Source organism: Hydra viridissima, unplaced genomic scaffold (assembly GCF_058129835.1).
Source record: "Hydra viridissima isolate aposymbiotic clone 2 unplaced genomic scaffold, HvirCarnegie_v1 scaffold_10, whole genome shotgun sequence".
In the NCBI taxonomy this organism is placed as follows: domain Eukaryota; kingdom Metazoa; phylum Cnidaria; class Hydrozoa; order Anthoathecata; family Hydridae; genus Hydra; species Hydra viridissima.
Window position 1 is genome coordinate 9,840,952 of NW_028324309.1, and position 23,715 is coordinate 9,864,666.

Genomic DNA, 23,715 nt, shown 5'->3' on the forward strand with positions numbered 1-23,715 from the left:
CAGTTTAATCAATATTATGATGTAATGTTCTATTTCTAACGGTAAAAGATTTGACAAACTGATTACTGGTTTTCGTATTAGTCCGAATAATTAATAACAACAAAGGTTGTATATTAAGCTTATTCATTTGTCATTACTATGCAGTATTTTTTTAATATGTAAATTTATAAAACTTTTGCTAATAAATTTGCATATCTTCTCCAAATCATTCTCTAAAGGCAAATGTGAGCTAATGTTGATAACAATACCGTGATGAAAATAGCATGATGCAAAAAGTAGGATCAGCATGAAATATAATGGAATTTTAACTTAGATATTTTAGATATATATATTTATATATTAACTACAATAAAAGAAATCAATTATTAAAATTGAAATTATTGAAACTAGTTTTTTTTTTTTAAGTATAAAAGTTTGTTAGCTACTTACCTGCTAGCTACCTTTTTTTGTTTTCAAGAAAATAAATTAAATATATATTTCACAAATGATTAGATATGTTTCAAAAAAATAGTCAAACCAAGAAAACTCTACAATACAAGCTTGCAGCTGTGAGTATTTTTTTTAATTTTTTTAAAGGATTTCTGTTTATAAATCTCCTAAGATCTTTAGTTGCATACAAATAAATGGCTTCCCTTTTATATCATTGTATATTATTAGGCGTCATGACTGTTTTATATATAATTGATATGTTATATAAATAATAGGTACCATTTTTAGGTTAATGAAAAATCTGGTTCTGATGTGTTTGATTTATCAGAATGTGGCATAAGCAAAGTTAGAGTATTTTTAATTCAAAGTTTTTCTTCTGATATTTGATATCTTTAGAAAATAACTTATTTATATAGTTATGGAACTAAGCATTCTATACAATTGGTGATATACAGTATGCCTACTCCTATATATGATTTTTTAAAATAGATTCCAGATGGGGTATTTGAAAAATGTAAACTTATGCTTAAAAAGGTAACTATTTAATTTAATTAAAAAAATGTGGTTTACTTTACAAATAACAAGCAATAAAGTTATATTTGATGTTGCAATTTTAAACTATAAGTTAATAAATCTTATTTTGTAGGTCTTAAACTATAAATTAATATATATTTTTTATGCTTGAAGACATGCACATAACCTGAATTGAGATTTTTATTAGGTAAAATTTATATGTAGATTGTACAAATACGAATAATATTTGCTATTTATGTAGGTACTCATTTTGTCACATAACAGTTTAGAAGAAATAAAAGGAGGGGGTGACATAAAAAATCTTTCAGGATTGACGGTAATTAATTATTTTAAATTACATATTTGGAACCATTTGCAAAAAATTTAATTCTTTAAGTATTATTAAATAAGTAGCATTCATCATGCATCAGTAAAAATAAGTCTGTTGATGTTAAATAATATTTAGTATATATATTAATGTATAATATATATATTGTATAAGATCAATATACTTATTTATTTTTAACATAAACATGGTAACGTAATATAAAATAATTATTCAATGTATCATTATATATTGAAATTTTAGTTATGTGAAAAAATTTTTAAAAAAGTTATATTTAAATTGTGATTATCTTTTTTGTGATTTTCAAAATTTACAATGGCTTTAAAAAAAAACTTCTTTTTAGACTTTAGATTTATCAAATAATGTTATGACAAAACTGAATAAATCCATGCACTTGCTTTCATCCCTTCAGGTTTGCGATATAAACCTTTTTCTATATTTACAGTGAATTTATTTTAAATTATACTATAGAAGTTCTAAACAGCTTATAATTTTTGAATTGATAATAAAAACTAGATTTAATAATTATTGCTATATAAAAAATAAACCAATCTTTTAAATACATAAATACTTGATTTCTTTTATACTTTTTTTGATTTTTTAAAAGCTTAAACTCTTTCAAAATCTTAAGTATTTTAAAGTAATTATAATAGGGTCATTCCATATAAAATTATCCATGCAATATCACCCTCAAAAATAGATTTGCCTAAATTTTTTTTACCAATAACAGTACCAGTAGAGGTGTGAAAATTTCTAAAAATTAAGCTTCTACTGTAAGCCATTCAGAAATTATAGTTGTTTGAAGAGCAGATATTTTGCTGAAAAATGGGGCAAAATCTGCAATTGTGAATTTCTTATTTAGTCTATAAAAAGAGCTCTGATGGCTAAGTAATAAAGAAAATAACTACTTAGCTATTTTTAAAAGTGAATTTTCCAACAATTTTTTGTAATCCTCTACCATATTTTCAATCCTGGGGTTTTGGAATTAATTTACCCTGGGATCCCAGAAATTAAAAGCACTGGTTCATGAATTATAGGAACATATTAATTTAACAAAGTTTTAAGAAAATTAACAATATGGCACATTAAAATTAGATTTAAAAATTATTTATTAAAATAGAGTTTATTGTTTTTATTGATAATATAGTAGTATAATTATTCCTTATTATCTAAAATAAGTTTTAAGGAAACAAGATACATCAAAGCTTCGTCTCCCTAACAACCTCTTATTTTAGTTGCAGACCTGCTGCAGAAAAATTGCATTCAAATTCTACAATGGTAGGTTTAATACTCATTAAAAAATTACCCTTATAAGATTTTTCAAGCAATTACTTTTTTTTTTGGATTTTTTTGCAACAGCATCTTTGGGATAATTACTTTTTTTACAGCATTATTGAGCACATCTGAGATATTTAAAGATTCTTTAAGAGGAGAAGAAATTGATTCCGAGGGAGACTCAGCAGATTCAGATACAATTTTGTTTCAAATGAGGTGCCTCATTTGAAAAAAAAAAGTTAAACTTTATACTCATAAGCTGTTAGTAATTAATTGGATTTGATGCATATAGTCTATTGAATTACTCAACTATTAATTTGTGGCATTTCATTTAAGAAGGAACTGTTACAAGCTCCAATTTAAATTCTGGCTCAAAATTAGTTATACCATTATGCAGATACTGAAGGATCTCATTCATAAATGTTCTCCACTGTTGCATCTAAGGAAAGAGAACTGAATGTAGTTTTTTACTGACAAATTGATTAGCATCTTCAAGTTTTTATAACACAAAAGTTATGGCAACCTTTGTGGTGAACAATTTTGCATCCTGAAGACAGAAATCCTTGATGAGAGCTTTTGTAATGGCTAATATGATTTTAATTTAATTATTAGAAAATGAAAAAGATTCACCTTTAAGTAGATTTAAGTGTCTATTTTGCCTTTTGTACCCAAATTTTTTATAAATATAGATGCAGTGAAGCGTTAACAAAAGACTGGTCCATCTAGTCTTAAGATCTTTTATTCAAGCAAATATTTCTTTACTTCTTGATTTCAGTATACTTTTGCAAGATATTGTTTTTTGTTGGCAATTTTCTGAACATCAATTTCTGAAATTTCTTAATCACTGTATCATAAGTTATCTCGCTAGCATCACTTTGATTACCTCAATCTGTATGGCTAGCTAGAAAAATCTCAAGTAGTTCTGTTTCGTGAGAAAATTCCTTATCCTTGTAAGATTTACTCTCTGAAAAACTAATATTTTGCTATTTTTTTTTTGTTGGTGGTTCATATAGTTTGCTTGCTAAGATAGTAAATGTTGTCAGGTTTATTTTACAGATGAAAACTAAATGGATGTGGAGACCTTTTGTAAGACACCTTTAACTTTTTTGATCTTTTTGCAGTCTGTATACTTACACATTTTTGTACACATTTTTTCTCATAAAAAAGGCTTACCAATAGGAGAGTTACATTTATTTTCATAGTCCATGTAAGAAACAATTACATTATCAGAAAGTTTTCTGTTTAAAAATAATCACTGTTTAAGATATAAGTAGAGCCCTATTTCCAACTACTCAATCACATATTAAGTCAGTAGAACCCTTTTAAGATATAAAATATTTTATTATAAAATAACTCTTAACCTTTAATTTTACTAATTCCTGTTGTTTATCTTTTTTCATTTTTCTGTTATTACAGCATTAATTTCCTTAAAGCGTTGACAATTGCTCAACATATTTACTCCAATTAACAATTAGGTATATATAGTTTGAAAATTGTATTTTTGTTGTGACATGATTGAAACATGTTGGCATTAAAAAATGTTGTTTTCTTTCTTAAAGTTATTAAATTAATTTTAGTTTGGCTTAAAGAGACTTAATGTGTTTTTTTTTTAGTTTGTTTATGTCTTAACATGCTGAATAATTTATAACAGCAGCAAGATGTTTGATTTTTGACACTTTTTATAAACTTTTTTTTGTAAAATGTTTCGTTTGGTTTAGACTGTGCAACAATTGTATGATACTAAGTTCTGTTTGGTTTAGACTTAGTTAAAGACTGTATGCAAAAAAGATATATTTGTGTCTGAACTTCAATTAAAATTGTTTACAGTAAAATTAAGTTTAGTAAGCATGATAAGTTGGAATAGGACGTTCTTCTGTGGTGCTCTAATTTATAAGATCAGGTTGATAAGCTTTTTTCAATTTGTACTCATCACCTGTTGATATTTGGAAGTATATAAAAAATAAATGACAAATACTGTGATTTCTTTATGAAGCTTACCTAAAGAAAAAGTTTTTATGCTTTAGGTATTAAGTAATCAAAAGAAAACTTTGATCAATCAAAAGAGTAAAAAGTATATCAAAAGAAAAAACTCAAAAGTTTATATTTTTAGAAAGATTAAAACAAGTATCAATTTTATATACACTATTTATAAGTGTCTTTAACTATATAAAGTTTTAGATAAAATGTTATAGTTTCTAAGGCAATTTTGCAGCATACTCTTATTAACTAAATATCTAATACATTTTTTAAGTGCTGTACTCAAAACATTCTAGGGATAAACTTTGATTTTATACCTAAAAATGTTCTACAACCACTCAGAACTAGTCTTGTAGAAAGATTTGTAGTAACTAAAGCCATGCCTTTGGCAACATCTTACCACTATTATAAACATGTCAAAGACATCAAAATTTCCTTCAAAAGAACAAGTGAAGACAGTTATTTCCTTCAAAAGAACAAGTAAAGATACAGTGTTTTAAAAAGTTAACATATAATCAATGGTAGTCTTAAAACACCTCACCAACAGCTGACTACTGATGGCATAGTACCATTCAAATATGTAGCTTGCAAGTAGGATGATTTTTGGTGGGCTGGCATATTTAAAGGAAAAAAAAGACAGAACAAGATGTGAAAGTTAAATTTGTGCTCCAACAAAATGTTATATGGCCACCTACTAAAAAAATATGTGTAATAAATACCTGTTGCAAATATATTAATGCAAATAGCAGTTCCTAAGAGGTCTTTCTACTTTTTATGTTATTAAATATTCTCAGGCTACATCACATAATATGTATAAAAAGTATATCATTAAGAACTTTAAAAAGTATAATATTAATAAGTATATCATTAAGAACAATAAAAACATTTTTTATTATTTGTATTTTTTGGTATTGTTGTTCATTATTTTTTGTTACTGTTATTTAGAAGCTGGATTTGTCTCATAACAAGTTCAAAGAGTTACCAGATTCAATTGGAAAACTTTTCTCTTTAAAAATTCTTCTTTTAGCTGGTAAATAATTGTTCCATTTTTACCTAAACACTACTTTACTTACATTCACTTACTTTATTTTCAAATGCTTGTAACAAATGGAACAAGTGGATTGAGACAAATTTTAAAGTTATTTTATTTTTAATCAAAGATCTTTTTTAGATGATTATTACTTATTAACTGTTATTTAATTTTCAATGTTTCTAATTTGGATAGCACACCATTATCAGCTATTTTGCACAATTTTCCCTTTTTTTAATATCTTGTAAAAAAGTTTCATTAAATTCTTTTACCTTTGCTTTAATGCATAACATCAACTGCCTTTCAGTTTGAGCTGTCCATCCTCCCTCATACACTTTCTGAGCCAATCATTTCCAAAGGCTTTCAATTGTTCTCATGTGAAGAAGATTTGGTGGGTTTATGTCACAGGGTACATAATTGAGATCATCTAAGCAGCATTAAACCTTTGTAGCATAATGTCTGCTTGCCAAATCTAGCCAAAATAGATATTTTCCATCGCTGTGATACTTATCAATAAATATTTTTAAGATTTTTCATAAAATCTCTCTTTCTTGAAAATTAAGATGCATTTTGATTTGAATTTTTTTGATATTACTAAGTTATTGATGCGTGATTTAAATAATTACAAATAATTCCATGTGATTTCAAAGCATGGCAAAAAAAATAAATTGTTAGTGTTCCAAAATGAAAAGTTCTTCTCAAATAAAGTAATAACTATTGCATTTTCAATCAAAAAGACAGTTGTCTCTATTGCAATGATTGGTCTATCTTAAAAGAAAAGTTCTATAAAAGTTCATGGTGAAAAATCCTGATTACTAAATAAAAAATTAGTAATTAGGATTGAGTGCTGCAACAGTAATACAATTGTTTATGCAATTGCAATAATAGCACTTCATGCAATACCAAATACTATTATTATGGTAGGAATCAAAGCTTGAATAGTATTGTGAAATCTGTACTGTAGTTGTGGTTGTAGTGCTGGCTAAGTGATGAAATTTACAGCAATTGATGCATTACTAATTGTCATGAAGTGTTGTAAGACTAAAAATTATTGCTTTGGACTGACTAAATATAATTGCTTTGGACTGACTAAATATAATTGCTTTGGACCTTCTAAACTGTGAACTGCAACACTGATTTTAGTTTTGGGATTGATTACATAATTTGATTGGACTGCTAAAAATGCTTTACATTGTATTTATTTACAATTGAACTCACAAAGTGATTTCTATAATACAATATTTATTATACCTGCAGTTTCCTATTTAAATTTGCTATTCAAAATTTCAAAAATAAGAAAATATGCTTTTATTATTCTTTTGCTTAGATAACCAGCTGTCATCTTTACCACAAAGCATTAAAAGTTTACAACAGTTGGAGGAGTTGGATGTATGCCAAAACAAATGGATGACAAGCCTTCCAGTGAATCTTTGTTATTTAAAAGCTATTAAAGTGCGAAGAACTTTCTTTTGGCTTTTTTTTTTTTTTTTATGCACTTTTTCTCTTTAAAGTTTCTCTCTTTCAAATTATAATTAAGTAAAATTGAAAACTAAACTTTGAATTTTAAAGAATTTTTAAATTAAAAATTGCTTTTGTATTATGTTTAGACAAAAAAAAAAAAACTATTTTCTTAAAAGTGTACAAATAAAGGAAGTTAGGGGGAAATTATTTCAAAGAGTTTTACTGCTGTTCTAACAAATTTAAAATTTGCTTTAAATTTACTTATTGTATCTTTTTTAAGGTTTTTAGGTTTGATTTTGAGAGAATAACTTATCCTGCAAAAGGTAAGAATTTAATTTTAGAAAACTTAGAAACAACAAAAGCTTGTTATAAAAAGAGAGAAAGTTTAAATACAAAAATGTGTTAGTTTAAGTACTTTTAATGTTGTTGTTGAATTTTTAAAATAATATTAAAAAAAAAAGTCTCTAATCAGTGATTTTGAATGAGTTTGTCAGTTATGTTATTTAATCAGTGATTTTAAACCAGCGTATTAGTTATCTTACTTTATCAGTGATTTTAAAAGAGTTTATCAGTATCTTATTTAATCAGTGATCTTAAACCAGCTAATCAGTTATCTTATTCAATCCATGATTTTAAATGAGTTTATCAGTTAACTTAATCAGTGATTTTAAATGGGTTTATTGGCAATCTTATTCAGTCATATTATTTCATGTTTGAAAAACAGACCTCAGTACAAATTTTAAGGTTTTTTTTGTACAGAAATTACAGCTGGTGGTATTCGTGAAATAAGAAGATTTTTTACAGAATGTGAGTATTTTTCTTTGACATGGCGTTGTTGTTTTTGTTTATAAGCTTGGTGTTTAAAAAAAGTTAGTGTTACATAAAAACCTTTGCATTTTAGCTTTTTTAAATTATGGAATAATAAATATGTTAACTCAAGATTTTAATAAATACCACAAGGTATATTTCTTAAAGCAATTTTTCTTTGTCATCAGTTAATAATGATTTAAAAAGAGCAATTTAGTTATTCTTGTAAACTTTAATAATTATAGTAATGTTTAAATTTTTTTTTAAAGTGAAAGGTGATCAATATGATTTTAATGTATGTGATGGATGTTCTATTAATGAATCTTCTTCAGGGTGTAAGCTAGTTTTTAAATTATTTTTTTTTTACTTTGTAAAATTAACAAATTTTCAAAGGAGTAATATTTTTGATAAGTTATAGTTTACTATTAAAGTTATTATTTATTATTATATAAGCTATTATTACAATCATTATATTAAAAGAATCAAAATAATAAAACAACATTGTACATTATTTGTATGTAGCAGCAAATTTAAAATATGGATATTCAGATTTGTCAACCAGATCAAGTATTTTACCTGCAGCAATCCCTCCAGAAGATGACTTTGAGGTGCTTTTAAGTTTCTTATTTAAAAAATAATTTGGCTGTTTTGGCATACAAGAGCTAATACTTTTAGGGAATTTATTTAGGAGTTAATTAGAAAGCGTGAGCTTAAAAAAGAACTAACTTCAAAACAGTTTGCACTTAATGAAAAAGAAAGTGCTGAGGGGCAGTCAGCTCGTGCTATGTTGATTTTAGACTCACAAAGTAAGCGCCACAAAGAATTAGTGGCTGCAGCAAAGGTAAATTTTGGTTTTATTTTGTTCCAATCAATTTTTTTTTTTTTTTTAATGTTTCAATTTAAACTTAAATTGTTTGTCTAGTTACTAAAACTGTAGAATTTATTATTAAATGTTTTAGCATGAAATTAATAGCAATCAAAGTTTAATGAAAACATTAGATGATGAGGAACAACGTCACAAAAGAATTGTTCAGCAACTTAAGATTGGTATTTTATCTTTTTTAGTTATTTTTGTAAGAGGTTTCCACTTTTTCATTTTATTGACAAATCTATATTTTTTTTTATATCTCTTTCCTTTTATAGAAGATACATCAAATACCTTAGAACTAGTTCTGAAAATTTCGGAAAGGTAGATTTTAACTCTTTCAAATCAAAGTTGTTTAAAAAAATCAAAACACCATAGCAAAATGTCCTTTTTCATATGGTTAAATAGATCAATTACCAATTCTTTTTGGTTTCAGAGCCAGAAAAACAGATGCTTTGTTGGAAGAGCTTGAAAGAGATCAGTGAGTGTTATGCATATATTCCAGTATTTGGTTACATTTTAAATTCAATTATTTTATTTATCCTTTAAGTTGATTCTTTAAGATTAATTATTTTAATTGTTTTACAATGGATGATAAAATTTTCTAATCCATTTGAATGACCTTTTCGATTAATGTAAAAACTCAATTAACAAGTAGTTAAGAAATAAAATGTATATATCTTTGAGGGATAATTTTAGGATGGTTTTTTATGGTAATGTATTTGGTTCCTAGATGTCGAATTAATGACCTTGTAAAAGTTGAAGAAAACAAGTATTTACAAAAAGAAGAGATAATTAGTAGGCAAATATTTTAAACGAATGAATCGTATGTTGTATTAAGTTTCAATAGTAAAATTATAAAATTTGTTTAAATATTTTTGTAGAAAAAATGTCTACAATATTACAAGAAACATTTGAGTCTCAGAAGAAATGGGACCAGTTTGAGTTTTCCCGAGATGAAGCATGGAGAAAAAGCATACAACAGTAATATTTTTTGAGATTATTTTAATAAGCTAAAGCTAATTTTTTAGTTTAAATGAAATTTCTTCAATAAAACTTTTTCTTTAAAAGTGTTGCAATGAATAGTCCTGATGTTGACAGCTTATTGGAGGAAAAGGATCGTGCTCATGAGAAGTTTGTAAAGTCAATTCTTGCAGAAGTAATTTATCTTTACACTTTTGCATTTAGATTTATTATTATATAGTATATTTAACATATTATTGTATAACATTAGATATCATAAATAATTATATACAAATTTTAAATTAAAAGTTATTACTAAAAAAAGCAGCATTTAAATTTTATAGCAAGAAAGTCAAATGAAAGCTTTTGAAATACTACAATCACAGAAAGATGCCAAATTGAACAGAATACGTATGCAGGTACAAATTTATGTGATTATTTCAAACTCTTGCTCAACTGGTAATATTTTTCATACAAAATTCTTATAATATTTTTCAAGTCTTATAAAAAATATTTCTATGTTGTTGCTATTATGTTTACATTTATTTCACAGTTAGCCATGGTGCAAAATGAATTAGCAAGATTATCAATGCTGGAATTAGATAAAAAGCAAGAGCAGAATAAGAATGATATAGTAATAGTTTATTTACATGTGGATAAAATAGAAATTCTATAAGATATATATATATATATATATATATATATATATATATATATATATATATATATATATATATATATATATATATATATATATACTTTTTCCTTCTTATCTATATAAATGTATTTTTTTATAGAATACATTGAGTAACATGCGTGTAAATACAGCTGTTCTGCTGAGTCAATTGATGCAAGATCGAGACAGTAGAGAAGAAAGCTTGAAGCAGTCAATAGTATAAACAAATTTGATTTTTTACTCTACATATCTCTTGTTTATTTACTTAGCTATCTTTAATATTTGCATTATTATACAATTACATGTGGTATTAAATAAATTTTTTTCAATTTTTTTAATTTTTAGAAAGAAATGGATTCCAAGAGAGATAAGGGTTTTCAAGATTATTGGTTTATACAATTTCAACAACTCATGGAAAGGAACTCATTGAAAAAATACATGGTAATTTTTTCTGTCAAATAAAGTCTAAAATATCAATGAACTTATACCAGTGTATGACATTTCTTATTGATTTTTGTGATTGTAGAGAGAGTAGTTTTAATCTATTTTTAATCAATTATAATTTTGATTTGCATGTAAAATATTTCACGATAAGTTTTTAGATGACTTATCATTTTATTTTTTGTTGGACTTGTTCAAACCACCGCATCTAAAAAAAGGAACTTTTAACTTAGAAATGTTTTTCTTATAAATGAGATGCTGCATACTCTCGATAAAGTTTAGAAAAATTTTAAATTTCTTTTTATTATTGATATTGAAATGAGTGATTAGATAAATTTTTTCGGTTTTGTTGTATGTTTAGCAATGGTTATTCAATAAATATATAATATACACCTAAATCATTTTCTAGAATAGGTTTGGGTATTTCAGCATCACATAATGATTTTTTTTACCAGTATTATGTTTTTTACAACTATAACTTTGCATTTGTTATTCTTAAATTCTTTATATATAACAAAAAATCCAATTAATGACTTTTTTCAGTTAAATTTTTTTCCACATTGTGTTTTTAAAAATAAAGCTTTACACCGGCTCATTAAATTAATAAATTACCATTAACACCATATTAATACCATATTCAGCTAGTTTTGAAATGTTTAAAGTAAATGAAATTCGTTGTAGGAGCAGGAATAATTAGCACCTATCAAAAAGTAAAAGATTTTAACCAAAATAAAAAATGTTTTCATAAAAAAACAGTTTCTTTGTAAAATGTGATGCATGCTGGAAATGTCAGAAAACTTGAATTTTAATGTAGAAACCAGTCTATTTAATTTCTGTATTCTTTTTATAGGCAAGCCAAAGAGGTATCAATAGTTCAGAATACAGTGTTTGTTCAAACACATGTGAGAGTGATGATATGTTATATCAAAATGAATTAAATATCTATGCAAATGATTCTTGTAAAAACAAAGCTGATAGTAATGAGAACTATAAAAAGGTATAAATATTTGTTATTAGGGTGTTTTATCTTTATTGATGTTATTATTATCACCTTTGAGAGAGTTTTTTCCCCTTAAATAGGCAGAGGAGAAACAAGCTGAAGATACCAATCTAGCCCAACATGATTACAGTATATTTTGTGCTTCAGAAAATGTTTTTAAAGAGCTTGAATGTGTTGTTTGCATGGATGTTCAGGTACTTTTTTAATAAAAGTAGGTGTTCAAAAAAATAACAACTTATATCTCAAATAAAGAAGTAAATCAGGAACGTTTTGTTGAATTTTTGTTTACAGTTTATTGCTGTCAAAATATTTTTTTGTTTGTATATTTAAACTCTGAGAAACATGAACAACAGATTAATAAAGATGAATAATTTAATATTAGGAATAATAGAGATCAGTGGCGGCCTGTTGATATAATGTTTGGACAGGGTTTCCATTTAGGAGTTTTTAGAATATTGTTTATAATTGTGCCGAATTAAAAATTTTTCAGAATTTTTTTAAAATAGTTGTCAGCAGTGTTCCTCATTGAAATGAAATAAAATAAACATTCTACAGTAATTTATGGTAAATATTTTAACAAACTTGAATAATATGATATCACAAAGTAGATAGTCAAACAATTTTGTTTAATGAATTTTGTGATGCAGTATGTTGATAAACTAAATAGCTTTTATTCAATTTTAAAAAAAGGTACTAGTACTCTGTGGTGACTTTTTCTTTTTTCTGCATGTTTAACCACATTGGCTTTTGTGCTAATGCAGGGTGGTCAAAAAAAGTTAAGTCAACCAAATGTTTGGAAAAATACAATAACTGTCTTTTGAAGGCTGCTATTGCTGCATCTCTAATCACATTGTTGCAGGTATAATCATTCAAAAGTCTCAACAGTCTCAACTCATTATATGGAGCTCTTCTGTCAAGCAACCTTCATGCCAAAATTTTCCATAAACTAGAGCAACAAACAGGCTGATGCTGGTCAAAGCTTTTTTTTAAGAGCAATGAGAGTAAGTCATTTGATTTTTTTAAAGATATTAAAGAATTTTGATGGAATAGAATCCCTTTACCATCCACTTGGCTGCATGGCTCATGGTGCATAGCTTACGGTGCATAGCTTACGGTGCATAGCTTACGGTGCTTAAAATTACACTATCTTTGGAGCAACCACAAAGAAAGATGAGTCACAGCTGTAACAGCTCGCTGTAGTCTTGGCGTTGGTGATAATTTTTTATAACTTCTTTGTAGTATGCGACCATTTCATTGTAGAGATCAGTCATGGATTCACTGAAAAGTGTTTCATCAACAGCATCATATTTCCTTTATGAAATCTTTTGAATAAACCTACATCAAGTCTATTAATAGTTCTAAGATATATGGATGCAAATACACTGAAAAGGAAAACTTCAAAAACACAGTGGCAACATGATATCCACTCTTGGAAGTTTGTTCAGTAATTGTGCAAACTTCAGATATCAAGCCAGTGTTTGAAGCTGTTGTATCGAACACAAGTCCATGTATTTTGTCTTTGAGATGCCAATTATCACATAGTTCTAGGCAGGCATTAGCATGTTCCTCATCTGCTTCCCTTATGGTTTTGAAAACTTCCAGTAATTTTTTTTCTTCAAGTTCAGAAACTAGGATTGTAATTCTGTTTACCTTTACATTTCGACAATATCTTGTAGGAGTTTTTCATCCCAATGCAACAGAGGTGGGACCTGGGTTGAATATGATTTTCGGTCCTCAATGCCTTGAGTATTCATGTAAACATTCTAGAACAATCGATAGTGCTGCAAGAAACTGGAATGATATTCAGATAATGCAAATGAGCTTGAGCAGCTGCAGCAATAACAAAAGTAGCTTGTCAATTACTGATGGTAATATGGTCAAGTGTGAGGTTCAATTCTTAGGTCGGAATGTTATTCCCTTCCCTTTTTGAAGCTGCATGTGTAAACTCTGAAAAGTTCATCATCAGATAAAAACTCAGTTTCAGAAGCTGGTTGAACTAGAAGAATGTTCTAATAATAGGGCTGAAGTGACCACTTCTTGGTTTTTCCTGACAACATCAAAAAGTTCATATAAATCTTTTTGAAAAATTCCTCTTTCATTCTGTACAATTTGAAATTTTTTATGCAGCTTTTTAAAAATAATTTGTAGATTTTTTAAAAATAATTTGTAGGCATGTAATTTCATTTTTTTGGCAGCACATAACTTGTTTCTGTTTCATTTTTTTAACTTGTTTCTATTTCATTTTTTTTATTTTTGGATTATTTTATCAAAAAGACATGTCTTAGATCTTATGAAAACAGTCTTATGAAAAAGTGATGAAAATAGATAACTGTTCACATTATTATTAGACAGTCTTTTGAAAAAGAGATGAAAATAGCTAACTGTTCACAAAATAAAAAAAATTTCCATGGTCTTCATTTTTTCATAAATAACTGCATATGCCTTCCATCATGGTCTGGACAACTTTCATATTGATTTTATTAACTATCTTTTGATCCTGTTTGCCAACTGTTTTGCATACATTGCTAACCAAACTTGCTTATAAACCATATCATCCAAAATGGACCAAAAGTCCTCAAAGCATTCAGTGGACTTATATGCTGTAGCACAAAAGGTACATTTTGCTCATTGAGCCAATCTGTTGTTGTTTTTGCATAATAGCCATATCTGTTTTTGTTTTTGCTAGGTCAGGCCAAAAAATATATTTATCTAGTTAATGATGTTTTTTGATAAATTTTAATTTTGGCAAACTTCAATGATACACATCTGCATTGACCTTTGGTCTTTCTTATGTATGGTGCAGAAACAACTTTTTTGTAAAATGCCAACCATAAAGGACCTTTGCTACAAACTTCTCCTTAGATTTAAATTTTATTTCTTGTGGACTGGTTTGTTTGTTGCATAAGTAAAATTCTTGGGAATGTTATCTAAAAATGTAAAGTATTTTTTGCTGCTAATCGCAAAGAATTTTTCTTGCTTTGCCAAACTTCTTTACACTTTCTAGGCATTTGTTTGAGTTATTACTGACTGTACTTTAGTGTACTAAATTGTTCAAGTTACTATTGACTGTACTTTAGTGCGCATTTTCTTTGACTCATGCCAACAGTATTTTCTGTAAAAATTTTAAACTTTAGTTGCTTTTGTTTGTTCAATTTACTTGGATGACCTTTTCTTGTCTTATTTTCACTTGACAAACTATCCTCAAAGTGTTTGATGAACTGATAATTTCTTGCATGTGGCGTATTTTCAACTTGAAAATATTTTACCAAATAAGCTTTGCTCATTTGTCTAACTAAAGTGTAGACATGTCTTCAAATTATATGGGCTACAAAACAGTACAAAAATAAATTATTTTCTTGCATGTGGCAAGTTGCTTTATTTAGCTAAAATTTTGTCTCAAAACATTTGCCCCAGCCCCCTTCCCCCATGCCTGACCCCTCTCCTACCCCTAAAATCTGACTGGCATAGTTGGTATCCTAACATTTTCTCAGTAACAAAAGGTAGATAATATGGTAATGCTGGCACTTAAGTTAATAATTTCTTTTCTTTCTAATGATATTAGAAGAAGTTTTCCAGCACTTGTTTCTAAGAAGAAAAATCCTATTCCAACTCTTTTGTTGATTTTCCAATTTACCATCCACTGGCATAATTTACCATCCACTGGCATAACTTCTTTTTGTTAAAGCTCTAGCCATTTCTACCTAAACAAAGACCAAAAACCATTGTCTAGTGATTACCAATTCTATATACATTAAACTTCTGCTTTGTGCATTTTAAAAAGTTGTATTAAATAATTGAAATAGCCTAAAACTACTACCACTACTAGAAGTCTACAACAAAATGATAATTCTTAGTTTAATGGTAATAATTTTCAGTGATGATTAGTTACTAAATTATAATTGACTTAATCGATAGTCATTAATAATAATGGAGAGTTATTTAGGAAATACAAACAGTCAAACATGACAGGAACTAAAAGCAACTAAAGAATGACTGAAATTAAAATTAAGTAAGCAAAAAAGGTTACAACTACAGCTGTGTGAGATTAGGTTTTTTATCTTCAATAGAGTTCAATTGAGATTGCAAAAGTTTCAATTAAGTTTGAGATTAATAAAATGATTTTATTCATCAACTTTTATGTAAATGAAAACTTTAAAAGTTATATTTAGTCTTCACATGTTTATATCTTTAGATAAACTACTGTAAGTGTACATTCAATTGATTTAATCATTATGACAAAAATGAAGGGTCAGTTCTGAGTTGTCACTGTCAGAGTTGAACTAATTAATTAAACAAGAACATTCAAATGATTTACTATGCACATAACCTGTAAAAGTATAAATCAACTTGAAATACTCATAACAAAGAAAAAACCATTCAAATCATAACTGTGCTGCAGTAAGTATATAACAAGCTGGCATGTAAAACTCAGGTAATGTCAGGTTAAGACTAGGCTAAACTAAACTAATTGCACATTTATTATTAAAGACTAGTGTCATTATCAACAAAGCATACTTATTCTAATGCGGAAAGTCTACAAATTTTTATGAAGAAAAGTAAGTTCTTCTACATACTCAGATAGTAGACTGCAGCATTTAATGGAAGTGATGTTCCCAGATATTGAGTTCAAATGCTCTGAAATGACACTGGTCCCTGGGATTGCCAGAAGTGAATGACCAAGCTTTGCAAGACAAGAAAATCGACTTTTACTTTGCCTCCACCATGTCAGTGAAAAATCATCATGCCCAATTGCCATATCTTTCAAATATGTCTTCGCATCATCATTAAGCACACTTGTACTTGACACATCAGCGTCAGAAACATTGTCATTGGTTTCAGTTACTTTTTCTCTTGTCCTCTATTTTGAAGCATTTAAATAATATTTTCTAGCACTTTGCAGCGATTTTCTAAATATTGAACCAAAGTTCGAAATTTGAAATATATATGGGAGGAAGAAAAAGCCAACCAAAACAAAAGCTTAATTAATTGCAATATTATGCTTTGAGATGACTCATGGCTTTTTATGATAAAAGGGCTTGACATTTTGCAAGAGGCTGCATAAACTGAAGGCCAATTAAACATTTTGTTATTTAAATTGGTATATTTTTTATTAAGAGTAAATTTATGATCATTGGACCATGAGTATCAATAGGAGTTTGCATTCCACCTCTGCTTTGGTTGTATCAAAAATTTTTATTTCATTTTTTTGTACATAGTCAGCTGTGTGAACTATAGTTACAAATGTTGACTAATTAACTGAGGTTTCAAGATTATGTTTAACTTTCGATTGTTTTAAATGTCGATGGTTTACTTGGTTACCTTTCATTGTTCAAAAGTTTTGGGATGAGTTGTTGATGAAAACATCCTTTTGAGGAGTGTACATATCCATGGGTTATCTTCCAAGCAGTTTTGAATCCATTTCTTCAACAAAATATCTTTTCTAAACAACAAATTACTAAGCAACACATGAAAAAAATATCAATTTATAAATAAAAATCTTAAGTTTCAGAAAAATGAAATTATAAAAAGATTCTAGTGTGCAACATAAAATATGTCTATATGTGTGTGTATGCAAAAATGTTTCTATTCCAGAGTTAAGCAAATGCTTTCCATATTCTGAGTGAGTTGTCTGTCTCTTAAACTATTACCAATAAGGCTTAAAGTTTGAATGAAGTGCTTCTGTGAAATGTTTGCTAAACAAGCCAAAATCTTGTTGATTCTAAGAGATGTACTGAGACATATGAGGTATAACACAGCATCAAACTTTGGTTTAATGGTTGCTGGCAGAGCAAGGTATGAGCTTCTAAAGTTGTCAATTTCTTGGTGATTTTTATTAATATTCCAATGCATGCTGTAACCACCTTTTCAAACTTTCTGAATGTATCAACAAAACATGCTGTAACCATCTTTTTATGTTTTCTGAATGTATCAACAAAAGGAAGTGCTATGAATGCAGCTTCTGCTTCAGCCTTTTCTTAGACTATCTACATTTTTCAAAAGCTTTTTTCAATTGTTTCCATGAAAATTAAATAGTTGAAGAGGGATTTTTTATGCTCAGGCCATACCTTGCATTCTGACCAAATGCTGGTCAAGTTTTTGTACAGGTGATTGACCACACCTAGAACCGAGTGAAGTTCCATGGGTGGTATTACAACCAGAATAAGTGAGCCATTTGAAAAGTTTATCAATAGTGAGTGGATAACATTCCAAAACCATTTGACATTTTTCACATCACTTCTATTTGCCGTGTTGAATTCTCGGTAAGCTTTTCGAATCCTCCTAATAGTTCTTAAAAAATCCAAAGTTTGAATAAACAGCACCACATTGCTGCAAAGTTTACTTGCATGGAATTCTATAGATGATATTAGCAATTTTCATGTCATAAGACAAAACAAAGTGAATTAAGTTTGATTGTGTGAATTTCAAAAGATTTTGAATGTTCTTATAGATTTCTTTCATTCTTCTTGAGATGACAATCAGGAGCTTTTTTTTTTTTACTCCTTTCAAGGATGAGCTGGAAAGTTTTGGTGATTTCAAAACACTCCTCTAAAGGATTTTTTTAGGTTTTTTTAATCAACAATTTACTACTTCGAATTTTTTAACAGTGCTTCAGTAATTTTTGCTAATGCCCTACCATTATCAATATTATCTATGGTATCAACAATTGATTAACATTTTGCAAACTGGAAGTCAACCGAAAGATTTGCAATAGGTAGAGCTCTACAGATAAATTCTGTACCTTCAAAGAGATATTTTTATAATAAATGGTAAAACTGTTGTAGCCAACTTTTCAAAGTGGTTTATTGCTTGACCAAACAAAGTACTTTTTTGGTAAAGAAGTAAAACTTTAACATACATTTTATCGACTTAAAGAATACAGATTCTTTTCTTTGGATCTAAATTTTGTAAGAATATTGTTTATGAAGTTTATGTCCTCCATTGATCTAATTTTTGAGGTTAAAATTTGGATACTTTTTTAGTCAATACTACAAACTTCTTCAGTTCAATCACTGACGTCAGTGCAATCACTCACGTCAATACACTGTTATTAGAGACAATGAAATCTGCTCTTTTGGTGGAATCACTTCATCTTTTCCACTCCTTTCAATCCTTTGGAAATTTGTAAATCGAGATTTTCGTTGAGTTGAGTGATAGGTCGACTTGCAGAGCGGTAAAGTAAATTATCATTAATTCGATAGTATCAATATAATTTTATTATCTGTTATCACAGTATCCAGTTAGCTGTTAGGTCCCAAAGTTTTATTATGAAATTTATCAACTAATAAGATTTCACAAGTTACCAAAATAAGCTTAAATACAAATGTTCAGTTAAAGTAAAAAGACAAAATATAAACGGAGTTTTATAAATCGGCCTTAAATCAAATAACTGTGATGTCAAGGCTTGTTCTTATAGAAAGCTATGACGTACGCTAATATATGGCATGTTCAAATATTCTTAGGAATTAGTGCATCTTGCATTTGAAACTTGATATGATAAATAGCGTGTCTAATTAAACCTATCAGTATTTAAATAGTAATAATAATAATAATAATAATAATAATAATAATAATAATAATAATAATAATAATAATAATAATAATAATAATAATAATAATAATAATAATAATAATAATAATAATAATAATAATAATAATAATCAGTATTTAAATTTTTTTGTTTTATAAATCAGTATTTAAATAATAATTATACATACATACATACATGCATACATACATACATACATACATACATACATACATACATACATACATACATACATACATACATACATACATACATACATACATACATACATACATACATACATACATACATACATACATACATACATACATACATACATACATACATACATACATACATACATACATACATACATACATACATACATACATACATACATACATACATACATACATACATACATACATACATACATACATACATACATACATACATACATACATACATACATACATACATACATACATACATACATACATACATACATACATACATACATACATACATACATACATACATACATACATACATACATACATACATACATACATACATACATACATACATACATACATACATACATACATACATACATACATACATACATACATACATACATACATACATACATACGTATAGCTTTATTACAATCAGTCATGATGCTGTTTGTACTTGTAATGGGAAATGTGCCGTCGAGGTAATGGCTCCCGGTGACGCTGTAAAAGGTAAACGCTAACATGAATTCGTACATAATGTTTGAGAGATTTAGCAGAAATTACGATCCACACCAACAAAATTGTGTGAGCTGTAGTGGCAGCATGATAACGCTAGGCCTCACATGGCTTCAGTTACTATAGATTTTTTCAATCGACGACATGTCAGATTGATCAGTCAATCGGCCTAATGCTTTGATCTAAACTTGGAAAGAAGTCCCTCCGACAACATGATTTTATGTGTGCAGAAGAAATTAAGGAGGCCACCCTGCAGTGATTCAGGTTACTACCAGCTGATCGATTTGAAATGGAACTAAAACGCTTGTTTAGCTGTTGTAAAGATGTCATAAGGTGTGATGGATTTAAATTACATGGAAAAAACGAAACTCGTTGCTTTGATAATTCCATTATTCGCTTTTAGCTGAGCCATAATATATGATTGAGTATTTTTCACTTTTTTTGTGCCAGCTCGAATCTGCTACATTAGTGGATGTCTAAGAAGACTCTACAGAACTGATGTCTAAGAAGACTTTGCCTTGTAAATGATTTGTAATTTCAGATTAACATATTCATATGTTTTCTTCATAACTGTCACTTTTAAATGTTTAAAGTTTTTCATTTTGTAACTTGCAATAAATTTATCGCTTCCAGCATCTTATCTTAATTTATTGCTTCCAACGTCTCTTATCATAATTTTTTGTTCTGTCATGAGATTTGAGCCTTATGAACACCATTATACTCCTCGCTCATTTTTAAAAGTTCTCATGGTAAAATGTTAGATAAATATATTCAATAAAAGCATATAGGATTAAAATGCTTTACAAATAGTGATAGTAGAGAAAATCATGAAAACACGGAAGTCTTTTTCGTTTTTTGCAATTTTGTTGGTTTTTTAGCAATTTTTTTTATTTGGAGTTTAAATCTTGCAACTCAAAGTTAAACTTTACCGGCAAAATGGCAAAAAAATATGGAAAATACGAATCGTGTTTTGGTGATTTTCTACTGTCCCAATTTATAAATATTATTTAAAAAACTGGCATTGTCAGCAATATGCACTTCGTTTTTAGACTGGGTGACCGAGGACAAGTGCATTACAGATTTGTGCTACAAATCTGCTTTAATCCGCGTTGCGCATTAAATTTTCTCGTTTTCGTCTATTCAAGCATACTTAAAAGTAAAATACCGCATGCTAGATTAATATTTTCAGGTAATTTTACCGCGGAAAAAAATCATATCAGCTTAATGTAATTTGGGGTTTAATTTTAGTAATTTTTAATTTTATAATTTCTATATTCTCTATATATCTTTAAAAAATATTGAGATCATGATACTAATAGGAAATTATACCACCATTGACGAGCCGCCACTGATATGGATATATGATTAAAACAATAAAAAACGTTAAGGATATTGGTTGATGAATTTAAATGCGCCGATTCTTTGTTTTTCTTTTAAATTCCTTTTTTGTTTACACAAAAGTCTCGGGTTCATCAAATGTTTTACTGAAAATTTTTACAAACAACGGGAATCAATTTTTCTCTTTTTTATTTATGTTCACATTTCATAAAAACTGATTTTTAATTTTAATTTTCAGCCCGAGGTTATTTTTCTTCCATGTGGTCACGTGTGCTCATGTGCTAAGTGCCGCTTATCTTTGGACAAGTGTCCGATGTGTCGACACGACATCTTACTTGTAGATCGTATTCTGAATATTTGAATAAAGAAAGTTTCAAATTTTTGTTGAGAAATAAAAATTGATCACAGGATAGATCGAGTCACAGGATAGATCGAGCTCTTTGAAAGATGATCAATTAGTGTCTCTACGACGTAAGCATTGATCTCCACCTGTAGTTGCTAATTGAGGCATCTCTTTAAAATTGTTTATAATTTTGGTTTTTTTTAAACGTAAGATAAAACTCTGTAAAGTTAGGATTTGTAAATATGCAACGTGTAACGCACAATGATTTTTTTTTTTTGTCTTTATTTGAGAGTTTTTATTCGTCACCAAAAAAGTTAAATTTGTTTTTGTTTAAATTCAAAAACCTTTTAACCTTTAAATTTATTTTAACTTAAAAATAAAATATTTCGTATTTTATTCTATTTTTCGCCTATTATTTTTTATTTTTACTATTCAGTGACGGACGCTTGTGAAACCTATAGGGTAAATTGACTATTTAATGGCCTAAAACTTTTCTTACTCTTTTCTTATGCAATAATTGTGCAGATGATAAGTCTGAAGAAAAAGCTGGTAGAAGCAACCAACGCACAGTGGGACAAAATTTCGTGGCCAAAATTCCCAAATTACTTACACGAGGGTTTTCGAGGTCGCTGATTACGAATCTGAGGTCAAATTTAAAAAATTCAAAATGGAGCTCCAATATGGCGGCCAAAACTGTTCATACGTTGAAAATATGAAATCTAATGTAGTTTGGTTTTCGAGGTCATTGCTTATGATTCAGGAGTTAAATTAGAGCAAAAACATTGTAAAATTGTTTCCAAATTTACACTATTAATAAAAAAACAGAAATTTGTAATTTTAGTTTTATTATTTTTTTTAAATTGGTAAAAGATTAAGTCACATATATGTAAAAAAATTGTTTATTTAATCCTAGTAACAAAAACACGTGTCATATTCATCAATGTTCGAATCATTCGATTCGGAATCTGATATTGAACTACTTGTATCTAAATCGGAATCGTTCCTTGTCTCTTGTCTGGTGACTTCAGGTTGTTTTTACAATTGTACAGCTTCTTGATGTAGAGATTTTGCCGGTCTCTGGGGCAATTTCCTGATGCTCGAGAGGGGTTGTTAACGTGACATCTTTAACAACTTGAGCCACATGTACTTGACCAGAAGTCCTTAAACTCATTTGAGCAGCGTATGCCAATTCTTCTGTAGAAAAAGTAGAACGTAGTTCTTGAGTCTTTCGCCTCTTTGATCTATCACTAGATGAAGCAAAGGATTGCGAAGGTCGCCCACATGTTCCTTTTTTATTGTCATTCTTCACAACCTTCTAAGGTGTTGTGCATTCAGTATTGGATAATTTTGAAAATTGTACTGTGCCCTTCAATCACTCTTCATTTTTTTTCAGAAAAAAATCTTCTCATCTTCCTGCTGCTCTCCATCTTGATCGAAAATTTGCAGATAACCGTGATAATGACATTTCATCCTCGCCTACTTGTATCACATGTTCCGTTTTTTTGAAAATTGCATCTGTCAAAACATCAATGATGAATTTATATTCATTTTTTAAAACTGTCTTTCACCTTAAAGAATATATCTTTTCTTGACAATTCCATATTTGAAGATTTGGAAGACTCTGTAAAAAATAATACAGTTATAACGGCTGAGAGTTCTTTGAGGACTATTTTATAAAATTTTGAGATTATCATAAAACGGAACGAGAAATAGCTTATATAGCATATATTTAAAATAATAAATTATTGAGTTAAAATGTAATTAGTGCCATTAAATAATGTTAATTCACTAATTTCCATGACCATTTTCAGACATTAATCTATGTTAATAGAATAATGTCGCACCACGCATTCCTCCATAAAAACTAGTCTCACTATTAAAATGGCACTCAATGGCAGCCAGTTTTTTTATATGTTATATTTAACACTATACACTATCAGTTCCTTGTCGAAAGAAGGTGGATAACCGCGGTTA

At 28.1% G+C, this 23,715-nt stretch overlaps 1 protein-coding gene and 1 long non-coding RNA gene across 5 annotated transcripts; one reads left to right on the forward strand and one right to left on the reverse strand.

Annotated features, from left to right (window-relative positions):
- The first annotated feature begins 420 nt into the window (after positions 1–420).
- LOC145181699 (E3 ubiquitin-protein ligase LRSAM1-like) lies at positions 421–22,000 on the forward strand. Of its 4 annotated transcripts, XM_090099876.1 has the most exons (26): positions 455–548; positions 718–774; positions 919–963; positions 1,205–1,279; positions 1,632–1,700; positions 2,524–2,566; positions 5,486–5,570; positions 6,898–7,022; positions 7,312–7,354; positions 7,791–7,838; positions 8,108–8,173; positions 8,361–8,446; positions 8,527–8,679; positions 8,798–8,885; positions 8,982–9,027; positions 9,140–9,184; positions 9,437–9,501; positions 9,588–9,687; positions 9,775–9,862; positions 10,011–10,085; positions 10,220–10,300; positions 10,464–10,559; positions 10,688–10,783; positions 11,634–11,780; positions 11,864–11,977; positions 21,637–22,000. In XM_090099876.1, the coding sequence occupies exons 6-26, from the start codon at positions 2,564–2,566 to the stop codon at positions 21,757–21,759; spliced, it is 1,773 nt and encodes a 590-aa protein (XP_089956002.1). In that variant the 5' UTR covers positions 455–548; positions 718–774; positions 919–963; positions 1,205–1,279; positions 1,632–1,700; positions 2,524–2,563; the 3' UTR covers positions 21,760–22,000. The 4 variants fall into 4 exon arrangements, with proteins under 4 accessions (XP_089955999.1, XP_089956000.1, XP_089956002.1 ...); XM_090099873.1 differs by lacking the exon at positions 2,524–2,566 and having other exon boundaries at positions 421–548; XM_090099874.1 differs by lacking the exon at positions 2,524–2,566 and having other exon boundaries at positions 421–548; positions 8,364–8,446.
- On the reverse strand, positions 15,303–19,138 carry LOC149883077 (uncharacterized). Its single transcript, XR_016456254.1, has 3 exons — positions 17,103–19,138; positions 16,358–16,690; positions 15,303–15,484 (listed from the first exon to the last, which is right to left on the reverse strand). It is a non-coding gene; the product is annotated as an uncharacterized LOC149883077 (long non-coding RNA).
- Positions 22,001–23,715: the final 1,715 nt, after the last annotated feature.